At 45.6% G+C, this 21,813-nt stretch overlaps 2 protein-coding genes across 2 annotated transcripts in view; one reads left to right on the top strand and one right to left on the bottom strand.

Moving 5' to 3' along the window:
* Nucleotides 1-6,917: 6,917 nt before the first annotated feature.
* Nucleotides 6,918-20,205, bottom strand: rbpjl (recombination signal binding protein for immunoglobulin kappa J region-like). The gene is made up of 12 exons (XM_062545726.1): nucleotides 20,088-20,205; nucleotides 17,970-18,084; nucleotides 14,610-14,744; nucleotides 13,951-14,021; nucleotides 13,707-13,822; nucleotides 13,284-13,458; nucleotides 12,469-12,606; nucleotides 12,198-12,310; nucleotides 10,650-10,790; nucleotides 9,925-10,080; nucleotides 9,129-9,232; nucleotides 6,918-7,303 (listed from the first exon to the last, which is right to left on the bottom strand). Exons 1-12 carry the CDS (start codon nucleotides 20,203-20,205, stop codon nucleotides 7,027-7,029), a joined length of 1,659 nt encoding a protein of 552 aa, XP_062401710.1. The 3' UTR covers nucleotides 6,918-7,026.
* matn4 (matrilin 4) overlaps nucleotides 17,790-21,813 on the top strand; it is a 23,428-nt gene continuing 19,404 nt past the window's right edge. Inside the window, exons 1-2 of the mRNA XM_062544658.1 lie at nucleotides 17,790-18,019; nucleotides 21,667-21,794. Of these exons, the coding sequence (XP_062400642.1) occupies nucleotides 21,719-21,794 (76 nt within the window). The 5' untranslated portion in view covers nucleotides 17,790-18,019; nucleotides 21,667-21,718. The remainder of the gene's footprint in view (nucleotides 18,020-21,666; nucleotides 21,795-21,813) is intronic.

Here is a 21,813-nt window from a genome sequence, read left to right as displayed (position 1 = left end):
TGTCAGAAGATCATTTTGTCCTGCAGAAAAGACAGTTCCTGTGATATCAAAAGGCCAAATCTGTAACAGTGTCAGGCCTATAATGCTCACTTTAATAATGTTTGAAATTGTTCTCTGCGTTATTGAAGATAAAAAACCTTTCATCTGCTTCAGTTACTCCTGTGTTGGCCCTGAGTGGAACATTCACATTCCTTTGCCTTGATATCTGATTGAACTTGAAAGGTTAAAGGTTAAAGTGTATTGTTTCCTGTCTTATTCCCCTGTGTGGGCATGGCGCAGTAATCTGTATTTTCTCATAAACACGGCAATGTTCTCATGATGGTGAGATGGAGTTCTCAGTCTGCAATGTTGCAGACCCACAGCACTGCAACGTGACAACCAGAGGAAACATCTGATTCTGTTTCTAATGAATTCTTGAGAGTGTTCATGCAACCTCAAGGTGTGGTTGTTCTACAGCAACCATTTAAAGCATCCAGACTGGGAGACTTCAAAGCAGTCTTGTGATTAGGCTCAATTCCAGTGGGGATCTTTTGCCATAACAAGAGGCGGCGTGGTACCCGAGGGCCTTTTCATTTCAAGGGAGGGATGTACTCACCATACTGCGCTGCACGTCAGGAATAATGAAACACAAATGCTCCTGAGGTGCATTATAAAGTGACTGCATGGTGCGCTTGATTGTTGGCATTTCTATTAAGCGCTGTCTCGCGAGGAAGGAGTACATTTCCATGCACAATTTGATTAAGACTGAGCATCACACCTGAGAGTTGGCCTTTATAATGGGCCAGATTCAATCTCCATTCTCCACTGGGGCAAAACACGACGGTGAGACCTGCACCCAGAGTCCAGAACACGATTAAATGAGGTCAAGCGTGGTCACAGTGGTTTGCACGAGAATCATATCAACACCTCCGACTTTCTTCAAAGCTTCGATTTATCACAGGGAAATAAATTGACCTTGACTTGAACTTTTTTTGGCTACTTAAGGGATTATCATAAGGTGAGGTGGTATCATGAGGTGGTCTGAATTTTCAGGAATAAGATAAATATGCCTCAGTGAGTTTTGGATGTCTCAGAGTGTTTCAAAATATGAATGGGCAATTACGGATACATTTGAAATACCATTTAATTGTTTCACTTCATGACTGTACAAATGACTGTAGGTCCTACTCCTGTGCATAATGTCCGCCACTGCCTTTTGCGATTTCTGTTCTTTGTATACATGGCCTCTATGGCATGGCACATGTATACATGGCATCTTTCCTCCTCCTGCTTCCTATTGCCAGATTTGAGCTCAATGCAATCAAGAGCAGGTAAGTAATAAAACGGGTTTATTTACCAAATACTCTGTGGCACATTTTCACCCGGAAAGCACTTTTTGGAGGCCAAAATTCTGCAGTGCCAGCCAGAGAGGGCCCAAAGACAGATGGAAGACGAGAGTGTGTGCTGGAGTCAGAGAGGCAGTGAGAGAGTGAGAGGAAGGCGCACAATAAGCTACACACAGCCCGCCGTGTTGTTTTTGGCTTCTGCAGGGGACGGAGGCTGAAGCAGGGATTATTTTTCACCAAAATTTCCTGGGCATAAACCTCGCTTTTATCACCGTCGCCCTCCTCCCCTCAATGAAAACACAGTCATTGTGCGAACTTTGCAGGAGGGAGAGCGCGGCGAGCGCATACCGAGGCCTCACCTCCCCCCCACCCCCTGGCTCCTCGCTCTTTACCTGCAGGCGTTTTCAAACAAGCACGTTCTCTTTTTCCTCTGCAAATAAACAGAAAAAGGATAACAACATGTTGCACTTTGTCACTTGACAAAACGCTGACACTTTGTTGAGTCCAAGAGCGCCTAGGGCCCACACAGTGTCCAAATCACAGGGGGCTTCTCGGCTGTCTGTCTCAGAAGGAACGCTGGCGGCTGAGCGGAGGCCAAAATGGCCCCGCCCGCTCACCCACACGCATCATCCATGTGCTCTCTACGTTCCGTCGAATATTGCAACGTGATGATGATGCTGAGTTATGTCATTTTGACTGGTCTTGACTTTTGGCCCTCTCGGTCTCACAGGCGATAGATCAAAGATGTCTTTTAAAAAAAATAATGAATTCAAGATAACTTGAAGATCATCCCTGAAAGAGTGCATTGTCTGAGCTTTCGAGTAGTTTCGCAGCAAATCAGATGAAACTGAGAGGGATGTGTCCCTGTGAAACAGCTTTGTCCTGAAGAGCAATATGAGATGCGCTGCCCATTTTTCCAGTAAAAGCATCATCTGAATTCTCATCCTTCCCGCCATCGCACCATGTGGCCACCCACATCTGAACTGGAAAACACAAAGACACCCTTCAGCTCCACAGATCAAAGGCATCGGGGGAAGCAGCTTCCATTATTGTTGACGCAGCTCTGTCAAACAAAATCATTTCATGTAGAAACAGAATACCTGAGATGATTATTTATATCATGTTATTATTGCGCTTATCTGGTTGTCGTTCTGTCAGAGGCTCCCCTGAGCCAAATTCCATCCTCTGGTTGCCAGGTTGCTATCTAAACGACCGGCTATTTTGCATACCAGGCTTGCTAGCGTATTAGAACAAACCAGGTCTGTGGTATCGTAAAATCTTTCTTCTTTGGTCTCAAACACAGCAGTTACATTGCACTACACAGTGGACTGTTATGGTCTCAGCCAAAGATCCTTGTCCAACTATGTGTCAGAGGGGAGAGATCAAAAAGGCTTCTTTTACACTGTTAGACTTGGCCAAACATATTCTTCAGCGTGGCTCAGCATGGCTCACATATTGTCATATCACAACCCCGACAGGATTCTCAGAGAGGCCGCAAGAGACATTTCCAACCCAGAGACTCCTCTGGAACTCCGTCACAGCGTGGACAACTTAAGATTAGGAAGATGAAAATAAAAACCTAGACTACTTTGTCACCATCGAAAACATAACATCCAAATCTGTCATCAAAGCGTTCCTTCCAAAGTCTCACTGATGACACATGACAAGAGATCATGAACGTTTGGCTTTTCAATTAAATCAGGGAGCACAGATCACAACCTGTTCTGCAACCCGAGGGAGTCTCTTAAGCAGAGAATTATACGAAGTATGTCACCAAAATGGTCAACAATAGCATGTAGCCTAATTGTACAACACTTGTGTTGTGTGCATGTCAATAAAACCAAATGGGTGGTTAATCAAATCAAATGATTGATATAAGGTACCGTAAAGACAGATTTAGGTCTGTACTGAATTTGAATTGCAAAATTACTATTATGTGTTGAATTTGCAAAACAATATCTCTCATTGTATATGTGCATTTTTTCAATACGCAACATCTTAATTGTAAACATGTGACCCACAGCATTAGGAGATAGCAATGCTGGCAACACAACAAAAAGCTCAAATCAAACAAATGAAACACTGACTCTTGTGATAGACTGGAATATGACTCCCCCCCTTCCAAATGAGACAAAGTGATGATCTGTTATGACTATACTGATATATAGGCTAATCTTGTGGGTCTGGGTAAAGGCTCCTTTACCCTTCACACAAGCACCTCCTAACAGACCCTTCATTCATGGGCTCAGATCAGGCTAACGTGTGTGTGTGTGTGTGTGTGTGTGTGTGTGTGTGTGTCAGCATGTGTGTGGGTGACTGTAAACGTATGCAAGTGTGTCTGGGTGTGTGTCTCTGTGTGTTTGTACATGTGACTTGGCGTAAAGGGAAGGGTTAGAGAGTGGAGAGGCTTATTGACACTGAAAGGGGACCTACTTCCTGTAAGGAAAGAGAATCCCGGCGGACCACTGCCCTGGTGAGGTGAGCCGGGCTGGAAAAGGAGGGGTACCCCAGCAAAGACAACCCTCTCTCTCTCTCTCTCTCTCTTTCTCTCCCTCTCTCCCTCGCTCTCTCCCCACAAACCACACAATTAATAGCCCTGAATCACAGGCTCCCCTGCCACAGCTCTGCCTTTATTGTTTTTAATGAGGCCCTCTAATAATACCCCACATGCCAGGAATCCTCACGTGCTGCCATTTTCCCAACCAGAGCCACGGCTGTTTAGCCCAGGCAGACTGCACGGCTCGGCCTCCTATCCCATCTCCTCTGCTCTCCAGCGGCCCAAAGCTGAGGAGGAGGACGTGAGGGATTCTCTACAGGCTGGCGGAAGGATGTGAAGGTCAGTGCGTCCACAACAGGTCAGGAATCATTATGGGCACCCTGCAGAGACGAGAGGCTTTTTTTCACAGGGAAAAAGGTCCTTGTACTCACAAGCTCTGCAAACAGAGAGAAAAGCTGACAGTCTGTGATATATGATATTGCAGATCATGGCACGGAGCTTCAGGAAACAAGAGTGAAATACTGTTGTGTGTGTCTGTGTCTTCTTCCGATATCATTCATACAGACACACACCTTGACACATTTGACAAGTGTTTTTGCTCATCACAGGGTGATGATGTGTGTGTATCTTGCAAGCTATCTGTCTAGTCTACTGCTTCATGCCCGGCAGTTGACAGAGACATTCTGTGCTCGCTATCCGTCTTGTCAAAAATTTGCTAAATTCTTCAAGTACAAGTGAACAACTGGATTCGGTAGCTGTATTTACACATGTTGAGTGTTTCAAGTGTCCTGTAATGATGGGGTTCTTGTAAAAAACCACAGATCTGGAATGTCAGCTGAGTGATATATGAACATAATACAGGCTTTACGTTAAGAAGAGTGCCACTTACATAATATGCATGCATTCTGTTTAACATCTGACCTGGGTCACAAATGTAAGACATTCTGTTGGAGAAGGAAAATTTACTTGAAGAGGCCATTACCAACAGTGAATATTATTTAATTAACCATCAGCACTCAGCAGTCTCATAATAGGTTTAGAGTTTGGATAAATGAGAATTGGGCTCTGATTGGGCTCTGATACTCTCACAGCTGTAGTATTTTTGATTAGCTTTGCCCAAGAGGGACACAAAATCACAAGAGCAATCAGTGCGGCCATTTTCTCTTCTCCCAGCTTCCTGTGCGTGTCCGAGCCCAAGCACCCTACGCCGGGCGGCGGGCCATGTCTGCGGCCAGACCCTCTGGCCAGTGGCATCTAGTTTGATACGGTAGCGCTGATGTATTGGAGGAAGGCCACGCTGATAGAGAAGTGCAGGCAGACAGAGCGCTCTTTATGCTCGGGGGCCTGAGTGGAGAGGAGAGGAGCGCTGTGTGCGCTGTGTGCGCTGGGCTCCAGGCTCTCGCTGCTCTGCATGGGGACGGGACTGTTGACTCTGCCAGGAGAGGGCATTCTGTTCCCCTTCCCCGCTGACCGGCCAGCCTCTTCCTTCCCCCTGTCCTTCAGCACCACAAAGGTAGTCGCATAACTCCCAGACCACTTGATACGGCATCTGCCATGTGAGGGGACCGGGGAATACAGCTGGCTTCCCTTTGAACGTTTCGTGAGCATTACATAAAAGACGGAGTGAACTGGAGGTAGAAGAATGGTCTCTTTCATGTCCCCCTCATTCCAAAGCAGCTTCCTCTGTGTTCCGGAGTGTGAATTTTGAGGGCCCGTAACTCCTCGACACGTGATGGAGATTAGCCGGGGTACAGAGGTGTTCTCCTATCTCGCCAGTCTCACGCGAGCCGGTAAAAGTGAGAACCTAAGGAGGAAGCTGAGCCCCACGCCACATTATTCCCAACAGACAATCCAAGCTTCACTCACCAGCCCTCCCTCCCCGTTATGTAATCAGCACTTTCTTGAATGTGGTGTTTACATTTGAGTTTGAGAAAAGGAGAAGGTAAGCACTTCAACATTTGGACTAACTTAGGTAATCATCACATAGGGCTTTGTTTTAAATACCCATTCCCTCACACATCTTTCACTAAAAGTAATGTATCATTATAGTTTGGTTAGCTTTTCGGATCTCCCTTGTATTCATAGTTAGCATTTCATCAACTGATCATTAACAATGTCGCCGTCCAAGAGCACTTGGAATGCAGTGCACATTCCAGAATCAAACAACCACCACCATTCTATGGAATTTATTTCCACATAATTTTGTTAAGAATTATTTTTAATACATTTTTCACAAAATCAAATTATTTTATAATGTTTGGTGCATACAATTCAAATGTCTAGACACGCAAGATAGATAGACCTTTTTAAATCTTATAGTTGATTATTTATTGAGGGCAGCAGTGATACTGTTAGTTGTGCTCCTACCCTATGCTATGCTGTCCTATCCAATTATATCCATTTGGTCAGGAATTCAGCTAACTTGCACGTGTATCTGAAGTGCAGAAGATATTGCTTTGGGGGCGTGCCAGGCAGCCTCAGCCAGGGTGATCTGCGCTACAAGGCGCCATTGTTCTGGGGCACTGGCCTGCTGGTCTTCCCAGGTCAAGCGATAGCTATCAGAAGCGGCTGAAAGCCAAGAGCGAAACAGCCAAGCAGCCTCCTGGCTGAGGCTCTCTAATCTTCCCCCAAGTGTAATTGCTCCTTCACTGCCATCCAATACTTTCAATAGGCACACAGATAACAAGGACAGGTGAAGAATGACAAACATGCCAAACATTTAGATTGTACAGAATACACCAAAAAAATGTGGAATGTGATGGAATGTTTTGGTTATTACTCTTTTATGTCATTGTCATCCATACTGATGCCATGATGATGATAAGAATGCATAATCCTTAACTGACAGATTAATGTGTGTATGACCATCAATCACATGCAAAGACTTCAAACACACAATAGACACATGGATTCACATAATTGAGGGCACACGTGGTTGTCTTTATCAATAAGAATATACAACTCACTGTGTCTGGATGTATGGCCACTGAATAACTATTACATTCATACAACTTAAGGTGGCAACTGTTGCTCACCCCTGGCATGTCAGTGTGTGTCACACACTTAAAGCGCCTCACACACACTCAAAGCGTCTCACACACACTCAAAGCATCACACACACACACTCAAAGCGTCACACACACACACTCAAAGCGTCACACACACTACTCCTAGCCAGATGAGATGTCTCTGCGTGGCGCTCCACTAGCTCTGCATGAACAGGTGGAAGTTGGTGCGGGTGAACTCCTGGTGGATGGTGTCGATGAGCGAGTCGGAGTCGGCGGTGTGCTCGGCGCCGGGCCGGCGGGGGGGAGGCGGGGCGCTGTGCTCGGGGGTGTAGGTGAAGGAGAAGGGGCTGCGGTAGATCAGGCCGTCCAGGCGCAGCAGGGACAGCGGCACGGTGATGGGGCGCCGGAGCCAGCGCCACTCCCCGCTGAACACGGACACGTCGGGCACCACGCACAACATGGACTTGGGGCTCCTGGACAGGAGAGGACCAGGTGCACAGGGAGGGATACAAATGGGACACATTTTACTCCACCAAGTTCACCCACACCAATTCCACTCATGCAGTGCATACGTGACATACTGTAATCACCGAGATGATAAACCATAGCAGTATTGAGAAGAGGAATGGTCAAACATGCTTTCTAATGGCCACATCTCATGATCCAATAGCCGGAGCAATCAACCTTTCAACAGCAGAGAGTTCCATTTGTATTCTACTCGGACAACTCTGGATGGTTCTGAATGGTTCTGAATGAATGGGTGGCCAAATAGGTCAACCCCTCAGAGAGGCGTCATGAAAGTGTCATGTCCACATCCTTCACAAGCACTCTCAGTGTGAAACCGATATATTTACATTTAGTCATTTCACCAACGCTTTTATCCAAAGCCACTTACAAAAATCAAGATAATATAGAGGTGGAATAAGGGTGCAAAATCAAGGAAATATAACAATATACACTAGTGCCACTGGGATATTGTTAGTGCAGCATTACAGTAAGTAGAACAGAATACGCCAATCTGTCAACAGATTTATTGTCAGCCTGTAGTGAGCCCTTAGGCAGTTGCCTCCCTTGCTTAAGTAATTTTCAACCAGCAAGCTTAGGCCAGCTCTAGCTTTTATACCAAAGTGGTTCTGGCTGTGTTTACGAGCACAGCTACAGGAGAGACTCCAATCTGGCTGGCATACTGTATACCCGCCTGCCTCTGCACCTGATTGCTTCCATGGTGTAAAGTCATACCCCATTTTCCCTGTTAAAGGCCCAAACCACAGCAGCCAGTTAGGATTGCTGTCAGGTTTGCTATCAGAATGGCGCCCTGAGGCTGTAAACTCCCACCCTGCTTACTCGTTGACACTTTGACTCTCCCATACGGCTGGCAAAGGTTAAATGACCTGTGAAAAGATTTAAAGAGCTCCCTCCAGACTACTATTCGTCTGGCATTTTTTTCCCCCTTTCTTCACCAAATATGGCTAGACTTTGTTCTGCTTCAACTGCATGGCCAAGGGTACGCGAGTGTGGCCAAAACAGAGTACTGCCATCCTTCTCGCGTTTCGTTCTGATACATTTGAAAAGCTCTTGCTTGTAATTCTTGGTATGTGGGCCAACTTTGAAAGAGTAGCACTCATATCCCACATGATAATTTCTCAAGGGTTCCTGCAGTTTACAAGGAGAAGGGGCGGAAGTGATAAAAAAAATGTGCAACAGACCTCTTTAAGTGCGCACCGACAAGACTCGAAGTCAGACACCAGAAAAATTCACCTGGGCTGAGTGATAAAAATTTGTTCACTCTGTTCGTTTAACACAATAACTATGCTTATAGGAGTCACAGCAACTTGTTGCAACAAGTTTGCTGTTACTTGTAAATGCTTTTAATGTTCTCGGTCTGACTTGAGAAAAATATGCACCTCAGAGAGAATAACCAGCCACTTAATAGGAAATGCCTGTAGCCATATGTCTTGTACCAAGGCCATAAAGTTTTTTTCTCATGACATGAGTTACCTTATTGTTATCTATGGTGATTCCTAACTGTAAGTACATACATATACTGTATATTCATATTCCAGTTGTAAGGCCCAATGCCATTGACAGCGGACGTCATTTTTTTTCAGTGGTGATTATAGAGATTTATCAGACCAGAGTGTTGGACAGGACCTTTCATGTTAATGGAACTTCCTGCAACATTCTGAGGAGCCATATAATAAGTACTAAATAATTAATCTAGTGAAGTATAAAGTTTCAAAGGAAGCATATAAATACAGGAAGCATAAAATGTGCATGGATGCCTAACCGAGATCTTACCTGAACATTGTCTCTGCCTCCACATCTCCAAACCAAACCTTTAGGTGAGGGCCAAAGCTTTCACCGTGCAACTCCAGCATGGCTACATGGCCACCCCCATTCAACTAGATTAGAAACAGATGGACAACAGAGGCTGACAATAAACAATAGAGACAGGTCTTTGGTGATGGTATGGATGGAGGATTGAATTGATAATAAAAACAAAACAAAAAATGTCCTCGCGAACAACCATCAAAGTCATCTCCCTCTGTAATAATGTTGGCAATATAAGTTCACGAAAACTCATGCCTCCACTGAATTTGGAACATGGACTTTGAAGTGTTGTAGTTTGCCCCTAATTTACACATCACGTCCACAATAATATAGTCACAGCCATGACATTTCACAAAATGTGTTAAATTGCATGTTTTTGAGAAAATGGTTAAAATGACAGAGCAGAGTTTGACAAGGTGGCTTTTTTGTGGTATGAAAGAGCACATCACAACGGTGACTGTACACGCTTCAAGTACAGCATGTCTACCACCAGAAAAGCTTACAATTAAAGTGGTGGACAGATGGTGTCTAGTTAGAAAATGTTGGGATCTAAAAATGCCAATTTCTAGTATTTTCTATCTTATGTAGATTTTAGTCTGACATCCTCAACAAAGATGTTTCATACAATGTCATGTAGCGCGATGAGAATGCTCCTAGTTAAAGGGCCTCCATTTGGCCTTGTTATGGCCCATACTAGGCCTTGTCATTACAGGAACATGCTGTTTGTGTCCGTAGAGGCCCTAATCTCCTCCTCCGTCCTCACCTCCAGTGCCGTGATGACAGGTACAGGGCTGATGGAGCCCTGGCTACAGGTGAGACTCTCACTGAAGGTGTACTCCACCGTCTCCGTCCCGATGATGGTCCAGCAGGAGCCGTCGTTTAATAACTCTTTACTCCGCTCTTTCGGACATGGAGAAGCCTGCGCAAGAGACAGCGAAGAGAAGTAGACATGAATGAATGGATGGATGGACAGATAGATAGATAGATAGATAGATAGATAGATACAGTAGAGAGAGTTAGAGAGATAGATAGATAGATAGATAGATAGATGCACACAAAAGAGAGGGAGATGGTGGGAGACAAAGTCATCACTCCAAAAGAAACTGCAAGTGAATCATTTCGTTGTCTTCAGACAGTCTGTGATATTTACCACGTTTGTCCTATTGCTCACTCCAAATTGATATTTTGACACAGGTCCATAAATTCCACAAATGTTTCCCTGACACACGTCTCACTATCCCTAATAATGGGTCTCTCTGCTGACCCTTCTCTGTAGCCAGTAATTTCCTCAGTTTATGGAAGACTACGCTTTTAGCTGAAGTTTTTACCACCCTAACAAAAGGGGCTCAACATGAAATAGGTCCTGCAGAAAATGGTTTACAAAGCCACATAATATGTTCTACTCACTCAAAGCATGACTGTGCAGGCAAATACTACATCTGTCCTTTCTTGCGGAGCCTTGGCTCGTGGAGGGCTCGTAATATTTACCTGGAACTGGATGATTTTCTCATTGGAGAGACACAAGTACATCTGGTTGTTGTCCTTGAACTGGAACGCACACTTGTGCAGCTGAGACACGGGCTCGTCCACATCCAGAATGGCATGCTGCTTATTGACCTTCCGAATGACCTTCATAAAACAGAAATGGGTCGTGGGAAACTTCTCTTCACAGTTCTTTAGAGATGGGCCATTAAAGAAAACAGAAAAACAGCTCACTCTTTATAGGGAATACTGTACATAACTTCAATATCAGATGAAATGAAATGAAAGAAGTCTGTCCAAGATATACTGATGATAACATGGACAGAGCTATTTATTGCGTACGTCATATAATGCTTTTTGTTCATGCCAAGAAAATGAAAGATTGTTCATGTTGCGCACAGCCTGATCTTCCCACAGTTCAAAGCTCTTCTCACATTGTGGACAAAATAAACACAAATTCTGTCTGTGTAATAGACAAGGACAACATTTCTACTTTGGTGACACTAGAAAGTATTGCAAATGATGCATTACGTACTGTAGCACAAAATGTATTCTGTCTACGAAGAAAAGGTCTGTTACACTTGGCGGCTCATATGGAACACCTGCAAGTGTATGTGCAGGCATACCACTAGACCTAAAGCAATCTATTTCACGTCAGATGGCCCTGAGACCACACCAACTTGCTACTTCCACAGTTTTCGGAGTGTACACTGTCTAATTAAGAATGGTTGGGCGTAGACCACCAGACAGGAGATTGGCCTTGAGGGGTACCTGACTCACAGATGCATGAACCCACTCACACACACCACAGCCTGGCAGGCCTTCTCCTTCTCTGGTTCACTTCGCATGACTCTGAGACGTAATGCAAATACTGTGCACCTGGCCAAGACTACGGTGAACTTTACATACGAAAATACACTTCTGCTCTGGAAACCGACCCATCAGCAATTTGCTTCACAAAAAACACACCCACTGAAGGTGCACATTACCTAAATCACCCTGTGTTTCATTAGAACACCACAGTGGGCTCAAGATTAAGTGTTCTATCAGCAAATAGCCAGGCGGGAGACGGCAAAGAGACGGCGAAGAGACCTCCCTAACAGGTTCCAGCAGGGTGGACTTCGTCTACATAGCTGCAAGCCTTAAGACATCTGTGATACAGGCCTAAATGAAAACGCTAACAATCCTTATTTTTATAATAAAGCTTGACGTATTGTACACTTGAGTCAATAGTAAGCTAAGAAGCCATTAAATCTGTGCATACTGAACAAAATCTGTACAGAATATTTGGCAAAAGCTTGGCTGGGTGTTATGCAATATTTCAGACACTGGAGACCTGGACTTCATCAGCAACCCTGGCAATGTGAACAGAGAAGAGAGAAAACGAGAAAAGAAGAGAAGAGTAAGAGAGAAGAGAAGCGAGGAAAAGAGAAGAGACGAGAAGATTAGAGAAAAGTACAGACAGGGCTTCTCAATGAAAGTTTTTGTTCACTCGGGGGAATGAGAAGGCGGCTGCTGCTGTTGTGTGATGTGTAGCCCACCACTGTACTGTACCATTGGAGGTAGAGCCACTCCAGAGTCCGTGCAGACTAGCTGCACCACAGAGCCATAGCAGATATAGCCCTCGCACACCGAATACTCCCCATGCTCCGACGACTCGTCTCCCACTGCAAACACAGACAGACAGACAGACAGACAGACAGACAGACAGACAGTATTGACTGTAACTGTCATCACAAAAGAATTGTAGTGTCTTTGGCTATTCATTAGAATTGCAGCCCTGCATGGGGATAACGTGTTACTTGAGTTGCTCGACTGTTCCCACCTAAAGTGATGGTGAAGGCGGTCCACTGTCTGGCGCTGGCCACAAACGCGCCGTCCTCCACGGCCAGGTAGCGTGTGCTGACCGTCTGAGAGCGCAGCCGGTTGAACAGGGACACACGAGATCCTGAGGAAATGCACACTAAGCCAGACAGGAAGGAATGGCATGAGAGAGAGAGAGAGAAAGAAAGAGAGAGAGAAAGAAAGAGAGAGAGAGAGAGAGAAGAAGGGATTCATGAATACTGTGTATAAATGTGCTGTACTAAATATAAACTCATTCACTCACACACGCACATCGCACGCAACCACTTAAGCAGAAGACGCAGCATGACGAATGCATATCTGCTTCCTGTCACAGAAACGGCACAATGTCCGATCTTCAGCAACGCGGTGTGAAATTCGACGTCACCTCACTTGTGATCGCAGCTGTCAAGCACTTATGGCACCTCTCTCCTCTCCTTTCCCTCGGCACTGCCGGAGTCAACAGAAAGTATGCCTCTCCACTGTCTTCCGGAGTCAGGAGGTCAAATGACTGGACTTGTTGGCAGTGGCAAGCTTGACCTCTGGCTGTGATCCCTTCCCTGCCCCCGCCACACAAACAGGCTCTCACACAGACACAGACACACACACACACACACACACACACACACACACACAAACACACCGACACACACACACATGCACACACACATATGCGCAGAGCACACACAGGCGCGCACGCACACACACACGCACACACACACACACAGAGGCACACACACAGGCACACACACACACACACACACAGAGAAAGAGAGACAGACATGGTCTACTTCTCACAGTCAGCATTCTTCATGGACTGTCTCTTCTGCGACGGCTTGGAGATGACTTTGATCAGCCTGCTGTAGAAGGAGCCCACCTCCTGGCCGTTGCTGAAGAAGAGCTTCAGGACCAGGCGGAAGTGTTTCCGTTTGTCCGTGTCCGATATGTACAGGGTCTTAGCACAGGCAAACATCTATCACAGAGGAAGCAGAAAGAGAGAGAGAGTGTGTGTCTGTGTGTGTGTACGTGAGACTAAAACCATGTCTCCCTAGGGTCTGTTGACTCTGTCAATAGTGCCCTCAAATAAAAATGCAATTTAATCTCGACTGGGTAAATATATCGCCCCGTCTTGACATTTACTTTCGAACGCCGTCGATGCGCCTGTGCCCATAAAAGAGCGTCCCCTTTAACCTTGATCCAGTGGCCCGCCATGTCTCTCACCCTGGTATCAGACTGCTCCTCAAAGTTTAGCTTGAAGGTGTCCGCACGGGTCCCCTCCGTGCTGTCCAGGCTCATATATCCGCAGAGCCGACAGCTGGCCTCCTGGAGTCCAGTGGCTGAGAGGGACACAAGCAGGAATAATGTCCTTTCAGTCACTGGGACGGCAGAGGTGATAAATGCACGGACTGCAAAAGACTGATGACTTGTCTGCTTTTCCCGCCTTTTGAGTGGCAGAGGTGCTGACCTTTCAGATGCTCCTGTTTGAGTTTCCAGCCCGATCCGCTGAGGTAAACACACGGCGGGGGGCAGAAGAATCTGTGGGACACACACAGAGTTTATTTACCACAAGAAGCGCCTTGTTTTGCACTCTCTCTCTCTCTCTCTCACACACACACACACTCTCTCTCTCTCTCTCTCTCTGTCTCACTCTCCCCCCTCTCTCTCTCTCTCTCTCTTTTTTCTCCATGATCATCGTAGGAGGCCTTGAGGCATATGGGTGGACAGTGATGATGTGTCCGTCCTCACCTCACCTCACCAAAGTGCTGATCTGATGGTATGGGCCTACCGTATAGCGAGGTGCAGTGGGCCATGTTTATACAGTGGGGCTTCACCGCCATGGTTTTGGAGTGTGACTAAGGCAAGGTTTAGCACAAAAACCCTTCTCAAAAAGGATTCCACTTGACTCAGCAAGCCCTGGATTATTGACTGGTGTACCATCTAGCCATGGTGAGCCAGAGTGGTGTAAAAATATATAGCCATGGGAAGACCACACACTCACACACACACACACACACACACACAGACACACACACACACACACACAGGGGAGGAGGCAGAATGAGAGAGACAGAGGTAAAGAGACAAACAGAGAGAGAGAGAGAGAGTGAGAGAGAGAGAGAGTACCGTTTCTCATTGCCGTATGACTTCTGGGCCACCTTGGCATGGAGTATGCGCACGGTCTGGTCTGGGTGAAACTGCAGGTACTGTCTCACTGAGTCGCGGGTGATCCTGGCCACTGAGGAGAAACTCTGCTCCACCCTGAGAGGAATGCTGCATCATTAAACCACCACAACACAAGACACTTGAACTAATATACAATCATAAGATAACTGCAAATTCCTCAGGATAAACAAATCTGTGTATTTCTATCTATCTATTTACAAAACGATCTATCTATCTAAGGCGAGCTATGATATTGCTTATACTTTTCTGAAACTCCCCTTCAGTAGGCCTACACATCACAGGTGATGAATGTTGAGAAAAGCAGTAGAATATTAATTCATTGATTCTGTGCCTCAGGCTGATGAAAAAAAAAAACAATGTTTGGGACATGTAGTAGTAGCTCGGATTTTCATTTCAGGTCTTTGTAATATTCATATAGATGTTCTTTTACGGTAATACATCTGTAAATGATTTCTGTCTGCCTTTCAGGCACAGAGAGGGGTTCCTATTCACTGGATACCTTCCTTTGAGCCACAGGCACTCTGGAGCTCAGACTGCACTGATGACATGAAGCACTCTGCATGGGGTTAGTCATACAGTATATACTGTTCAATCAGACGCCTGAAATGTTTTCCGTGGTTTCGCGATGGGCTCAGCTTCTGTGGGGTAAGCGCAGGGTAGCAAAGCACGTACGGTACCCGATTCCATGTCTGTCTGGCCTAGCCTGGCCATGTAGGCTCGCTGAGTAAAATAACACGGTCCCGACTAGACGGTGGCAGAGAAGCTACCAGGAAGCCTGGCAGCCTCACATGGCTTACGTCTGGCTCTGGCCCTGGCAAACACATTCCATAACGCCAAGCGCAGCTCTCTGTAATGATGCAGCATTGTAAACACACACATCACTTCTTCCTCTTCTCGGCCACGGCCGTTCGGAGCTTTTTTCAAACGTCGCCAAATGAAAAACAGAGACCAGATAACACCGCCGTGCACGTCTTTCCATGAAATTATGATCAAATCTGTTCTTCAGATCAATAATGTGATCAATAATGTGAAGTTTGGGTGGATGCAGTGACAAAAGTATCTGTTACAATATCATGCAGACTGCACATTGCCCATTTGATTAAATACCAAGGGTCCTGTTTTAAACCTTGCTATCAATGACAGTAAAGGATTTGAAGACCCACTTCCAAAAGTGGCCATATGGTGAACATTACAAGATGAGTCCTGCTGTAATCAGAAAAACAGCTCTCTGGAAGCTGAACGGAGTGTGGAGCCCCCCAAACCCACCCCACCAGAGAATGTAAAAGATTGTGTGAGGACAAACCTCCCCCTCCCCCCAGAGAAAGCAAAAGATCGTGTGAGGACACACACACACACACACACACACACACACACACACACACACACCCTTTGCCCATGAGACAATGCTGCAGGATGAAAGACCAGTGGCTGAGGGGTCACTTCAGTTGCTTGACCCTGCAGCTGACACAAGATGTGACAGGCAGCAATTCAGTTTTACAGCAGCCTCTGCATCTAATTACTGTAGGCCTATCAACGTTATGGTGATGCATGCATGCCACTTCATTCTTCTCAATACTCCTTCATTACAACTATGCATGACAAAAAAAAGTCAAGAGTACTAAAACACTGACTCTGTACCAGATGTAAATTGCCAATGTAAATTTCATAGCCAACACTGACATTTAGCTATAGACAACTATGGCAGATGGGGGACAGCAGTGAGATTCATTTGTTGAGAGGCTTTCTAAAAAACAAAATCAGTAAGTAATTACGCAACAATAATTAATTGAGATTTCTGGGGAAAACAAATTGTTATCAAAGAATCTGCACATCCCCTCCCACTCCCACCCCCCTTGGGAATGACAATGGCTTATTGGAGAGTTCCTTTATTCTTTTTTCTCCCCCAAATCACTTTGCTTCCCCAGAAGTGGGCTTCAAACTGAGCTAATCTGTTTCTATTTATCGCTAGCATTTCTAGGCCTGGAATATGGCCCGTAATGTTCTGCATGTCAAAAACGGGAAAAGGACAAGCAATCAAGAACAAAGAGTGGTTAGTGGGAAATGCGCTAGTCTGCAGGGTGCCATTTTGCGCACGGAGCAGCATTAATGGTCTCTGGCACCGCAGTGCTGTGTGTTTCTCTAAGGGCCTGCTGAACTGTGGAGAACTGGTCAATGGAAGGCTACACCATGCTGCTGCTCAGATACAGTACACACCATTCCTTCACAATAGAGGTGAACTAAGGTCTTCGATCTGGGAGAGGGTGAACACAGGCACTAGACTGCAGGCGCTGACAGTTCATGACTAACCAGGACTGTGAGCTTAGGGCTGTATAAAGCTCCCTCTCCCACTGTCACGACATATACAGATGCCATGTGCATGTCATTTAGAGAGACTAGAAAGGCCATAAAACATCCGTTTCAAAGCGTTTCCATACTTCCTTCCTATCCACTGGTTTTCTTGACGATGTGAAATGGTTGGCTTATGTGCGGAGTGAGGGCTCAGCCAAGGCACTATGCTTGAGCCGTCTGTCCAAACACTAAGCTAAGCAAGAGGTTTCATTTGGGGTTTCCCTCCAGGGGTCAGGGGGTCAGGAGAGCAGACCTGATGGCATTTCACACTGGGAGCACGTCAGGGCAAAGACGCTGAGCCACTGTTAAGGGTCTAAAACAAGAACTTGTTAACAACTGTTTTAAGGAAAGACAGAATCTTATGTATATTGTATATTACTCTCTGTAGCCTACTTGTTGATGCTTATGGTGTGTGCTAGTTGTGAATGTTGATCAGGTATTATATTTATGACTGAATTTATGTTAAAATATTTACACATATGTGTTTATCTATTCCCAACAGAAAATTACATTTACACTAACACACACACAGCATGCATAGTAATAATATAGCCTAAATATTATAGGAGCAAAAGCCTGTGCTCTCTGAGTTGAGACTGCATCTTGTTGGATCTCTGTACTGTCACCCCCCCTCCTCCCCCTCAAAAAGTCAAAGTCGTCCTCCGCTCCCGTTTCACTGGGGGTGGGGTCTAGATTTTTAAACATGTTCCTAGGATTAAATACCTGTCCAAACTCTTTGCCGTTCATTCCACATCTGAGCAGCAACTAAGTTAAACCCGCTCTCTGAGGAGCAACTTTCCAAGTAGACTATTCACACAGAGAATTACTGAAGATTTGAGTGTGAGCATCAGCGTTCACTTGATACATTTGGAGGGAGCTGGATACCACCTCTGACTCTCACTGGACTCTTTCGTTCTAACGGAGTTTTGCGCGTGGACGACGTCTGGTTACCTGTCCCATTCAGCAGCGCGCAGTTCTGTTCTCCCTTGCAGCGTGCCCAGGTGAGTTAGTGTACTCCCAGGTGTATACAGGTGCGGCACATCAATTGTTTCCAAATGCTGAGGTTCTGCGAAAGAGTCACAAGAAAGTTATGTTACCCTTTAAAAAAAAAAAAAAAAAAAAAAACAGAGCTATTAGCCTATACGAAAATGTTTTTCTTACTGTCAATGTAGTTAGCCTACTTTTTTTCTTTCACACTAGCCGATTATTTATAGCCTACACCTTAGCCAGAGAAGAGTTTTTGAAGCCTTTGATGATACACAGAATTAGCATGTCTCAGTTTAATAATCTGGTCTGAAACAATGCTTTGTTAACCGCACTAAGTATCCTTTATCCGGTTTCCACATCTTGAAAAGCTTAAAATACATACAATATTTATTGTGCTAATTGGGGGCATAAAGCAATGGGTCAGCTATTCGAGTTATTGGTGTTTCCTCAACTCCTGGGTCTGCGAACTAAGAACATTAATTCTGTATTTTGTGTCGTACATTATTGATAGACGAATTAATTTGTCTCGTAACAAAGTATAGCCTATGATGGACACATTTGCATCACCTGGGAATAGCCTACTGTTAGGCAGTCGGTTTACGTACGTGTGAAAGATGACTAGGCTATATATTTGTGCATGAGATATAGCCCAATAATGCTTTTCAAAACATTGTGTGAAAACAAGAGTGGCATTTGCCTCAATTGGATACGACAGTGTTCTTTTTTGGTTTTGCAATGAACAACTATTTGAACATGTGTCTAATGTCTAATGTGTCTATGTCTAATTGTAGAGGAAACGTTACACAAATGTTGCATTAAGAAATGTGGCTACAGTGCAGGACCATATGGGCTTGATTTAGCTAATTTAACTCATCAGCAAACATTAATCTCTCCAACATTTGGCGCATGGCGTGAAAACAGCGGTTCATTGTGTATTCCACGTTCTCGATTTCGTTTTTGTGTTATTGTTTGTCGTTTCTAAGAGAACTCTGTGCTGCTGAGAAGCATTTTTTGGGGGGTGCATGAACATGTGTGGGTGCACAGTGGCAGCCTGGAGTTGTGCGTGTGTGTGTGGTGCTGGGGAATAAATGCTAGCGGTAGCAAAGCCCACATCTGTTTTCAATCCATCAGTAACAAGAAGCTTATGTTTCCTCATGTCAGAGTGGCAAAGCTGTCATTCACATTTTAACCGGAGACATCTCTATCTCTCTCCCTCCTCTCTCTTACTTTCTCTATTCATGTCATCACTCCCACTTTAACTTAGTGCTCCATGTCAAACTGTGTTAATGTTTACACGATGATTCCCCCCATGGAGATGCTTGGGGTTGAGCTCATTTGAAAATGTTTAAACAGTTCACCACAGGGATACTGTAGGGTGTAAGAGTGCTCTCTATACCTCTTCTAGCGTCTTGCCGCAAGCCAGTGCTGTTCATGGTCCCCCTGGTATTCACAGGTGTTGTCATTCACCGACCCAATGCACAGACTCTCCTCTTACTCTCAGTGAGCCTCTGTTCAGCCAGTAGTGTATATGCAGAGCCACTCACCCCTTCTACTGTCCTTGGTAGACTCTGGAACCCTGTGATCCTGCATCACACTGGCAGGAGAAAATCCACCTCAATCTTTTTTTTGTTTTGATGTGTCAGGAGAGCACAAGTTAGAAAATCACCAATGTGCCTCTCATCTGCCTGCAGTTGAACCTGTATTTGTGACAGGGTTTGTGGGGAATAAAACAAAGGGGAGAAAGGACGAACAGCCGGCGCTTCTCTGAACCGAAAATCTCTTTCACGGCTTCTGTAGCGTGTCAGTGTTCTGGTGTGGCTTTCGCCCTGTGACTAGGTTGCACCCTCCAACCCCCATCCTCCTGTGTTTGTTTTCAGAGATTGTCACCTGTTGAGTTCTCACCTGTCCGTACTCTCTGCAAACACTCTGAAAGATATGACGCGACTAACCACTACTGGCCACACAGGGCGAGAGTGAAGACAGTCGCTGCCTGGCTGTTGAGAGTCATAGTGACGGGGCACGTCTTTAAGTGCCTACTTTAGAAGTAAACAAGACCAACACCTGTGTTATGTATTAGGTTACCAGCAACAAACACAGCAAGCTGCACTTCCTGAAGAGTCCCCTTAGCCAGGAATGATAACTGAGGGTTTACTGCCTTCTCCAGGCCTCCAGGAGTTTGATGGAGGCATGGAAGTTGCATTACCGTCTATATTCCCAAAGGGGGAGCTCTGCCATTTGGGGCCATCATTTTAAACCTGACAGCAACATGTGCTCTTTAGTTTCCTGAGGTCTGCAATGGATGAATACAGAAAACATGCTGGTTATGGCATACCAGACACAGGCAAACAACTTTCGTCCCACCCACCCACGTGCACTGACTATAAATATGAGCTTTGCTACAAATTATAGGGGTGAATTACTCGTATGAAACAACAGCAAAAGATTCAGAATAAACCGTTGGTGGTTTTGCCTAGTCTTGCTGACTGTGTTCACATATGCCTGAGTCATATTGCAGTGTCTCCTTTACCTTCACCAACTCTCCTTCGCCTAACACACAATTCCTTTGGCTAGCCGTCAAGCTAAGCAGTAGGCCTTTCACTAAAATTGAAACATTAAGTAAACACAGTAAATGGCGCTGCATGCCTTCTTCTCGGTGTTTAATTATAGAGTGTATATATATTGTGGTGACCCCCGGTGAAGGAACCTGGGAGCTGCGCTGGTGTGTAGGGGCGCTGGAGCACACTGAGCCTCTTTGTGGTGGAGGGACACACACACACGGGCACGGAGCCAGGCTCTGGTTACAGGCTGCTTCAGTTGCTTCCTGAGACAGGCCCCCGAGTTATGTGCCGGGGTCTCCGCAGAGGCCTGCAGGGGCCACGGCGTCAAGGGGGCCACTGCTCGGAGAGAGAGGCCGATCTGTGCGTCCAGTTCACCCTGCTGCTGCTGGCTACTTTCCTATTTTTCACTCACACGTATTCTCTTTTTTTAACATGTCAGTGTGGACTAGGCACACTAGGTTCACTGTCATTCCGATGCATTCGATCAGCTTAAGACAAATGCGCTCTGTAAAGTGACATGGGACTGTATTTACATGCATTACATGTATACATAAAATTAATATATTGTCCTTACAACCAGTATATGGTTTAATCTGCTGAGAATTTCACCCCAAGTTCCATAAATGATTGAGTCGAGATCAGAATGGAAAGCCTGAGAGAGAGTCTGCTGTCTAGCTTGGACACTGAGCACAGAGCCAGTGACAACATCTTTGGGAGTTTTTCAACTCTTACTCACTGAGAGAGAGAGAGAGAGAGAGAGAGAAAGAGAGATAAACTGTCGCAGTCTGACCAGAAGGAGAACAGCCTTTTGTTATGGCTGTTAGATCTGACAGGAGGTCTTTATGGAAACACTTCCCAGACATTGTTATTTTCCAGCAATTACCTCACGTAGTGTTTGAACTCTTTTGCCTGCAGTCATATGAGGGCTTCAGGAGCAGATTATTCCCGCTCCGTGGGCGTCTGACAGGAATGGCTTCTGTGCAGCCTAAGCCATCTGTTTGGCGTCGGGTGTTTTTTTTTATGGAAGGGCCGGCTAAGGAATGTGCCGGTGCTTTAAGTGCACATTGTGACCTGGAGCTGTCTTTTTTTTTCTCCCCACGCAGGGCGGTTTGAATCCAGCTCAAGACTTCAGCATCCCAACCCAGAAGTCTGAACATGAGAGCCCCGTTGATCTTGGCGACAGCGCTCTTAGCCCTGGCAGTGGTGTCAGAGGCCAGACCTAAAAAAGCAGGTCAGCCAGATGCAGCCAC

The sequence above is a fragment of the Sardina pilchardus genome, chromosome 9 (assembly GCF_963854185.1).
Source record: "Sardina pilchardus chromosome 9, fSarPil1.1, whole genome shotgun sequence".
Lineage (NCBI taxonomy): Eukaryota > Metazoa > Chordata > Actinopteri > Clupeiformes > Clupeidae > Sardina > Sardina pilchardus.
The sequence above is the reverse complement of the archived record's forward strand: the minus strand, read 5'-3'. Positions and strand labels throughout refer to the sequence as shown.

What these genes read in the sequence shown, in the direction of transcription:
- rbpjl (XM_062545726.1), bottom strand. Translation starts at nt 20,205, where the DNA reads ATGCAACTTCCATGCCTCCATCAAACTCCTGGAGGCCTGGAGAAGGCA. An exon ending in AGGAGCAGTCTGATACCAGG is followed by an intron (nt 13,459 to 13,706) that starts GTGAGAGACATG and finishes CCTCTGTGATAG; the next exon opens with ATGTTTGCCTGTGCTAAGAC. An exon ending in GAGGCAGAGACAATGTTCAG is followed by an intron (nt 7,304 to 9,128) that starts GTAAGATCTCGG and finishes TCTCCTGTCCAG; the next exon opens with GAGCCCCAAGTCCATGTTGT.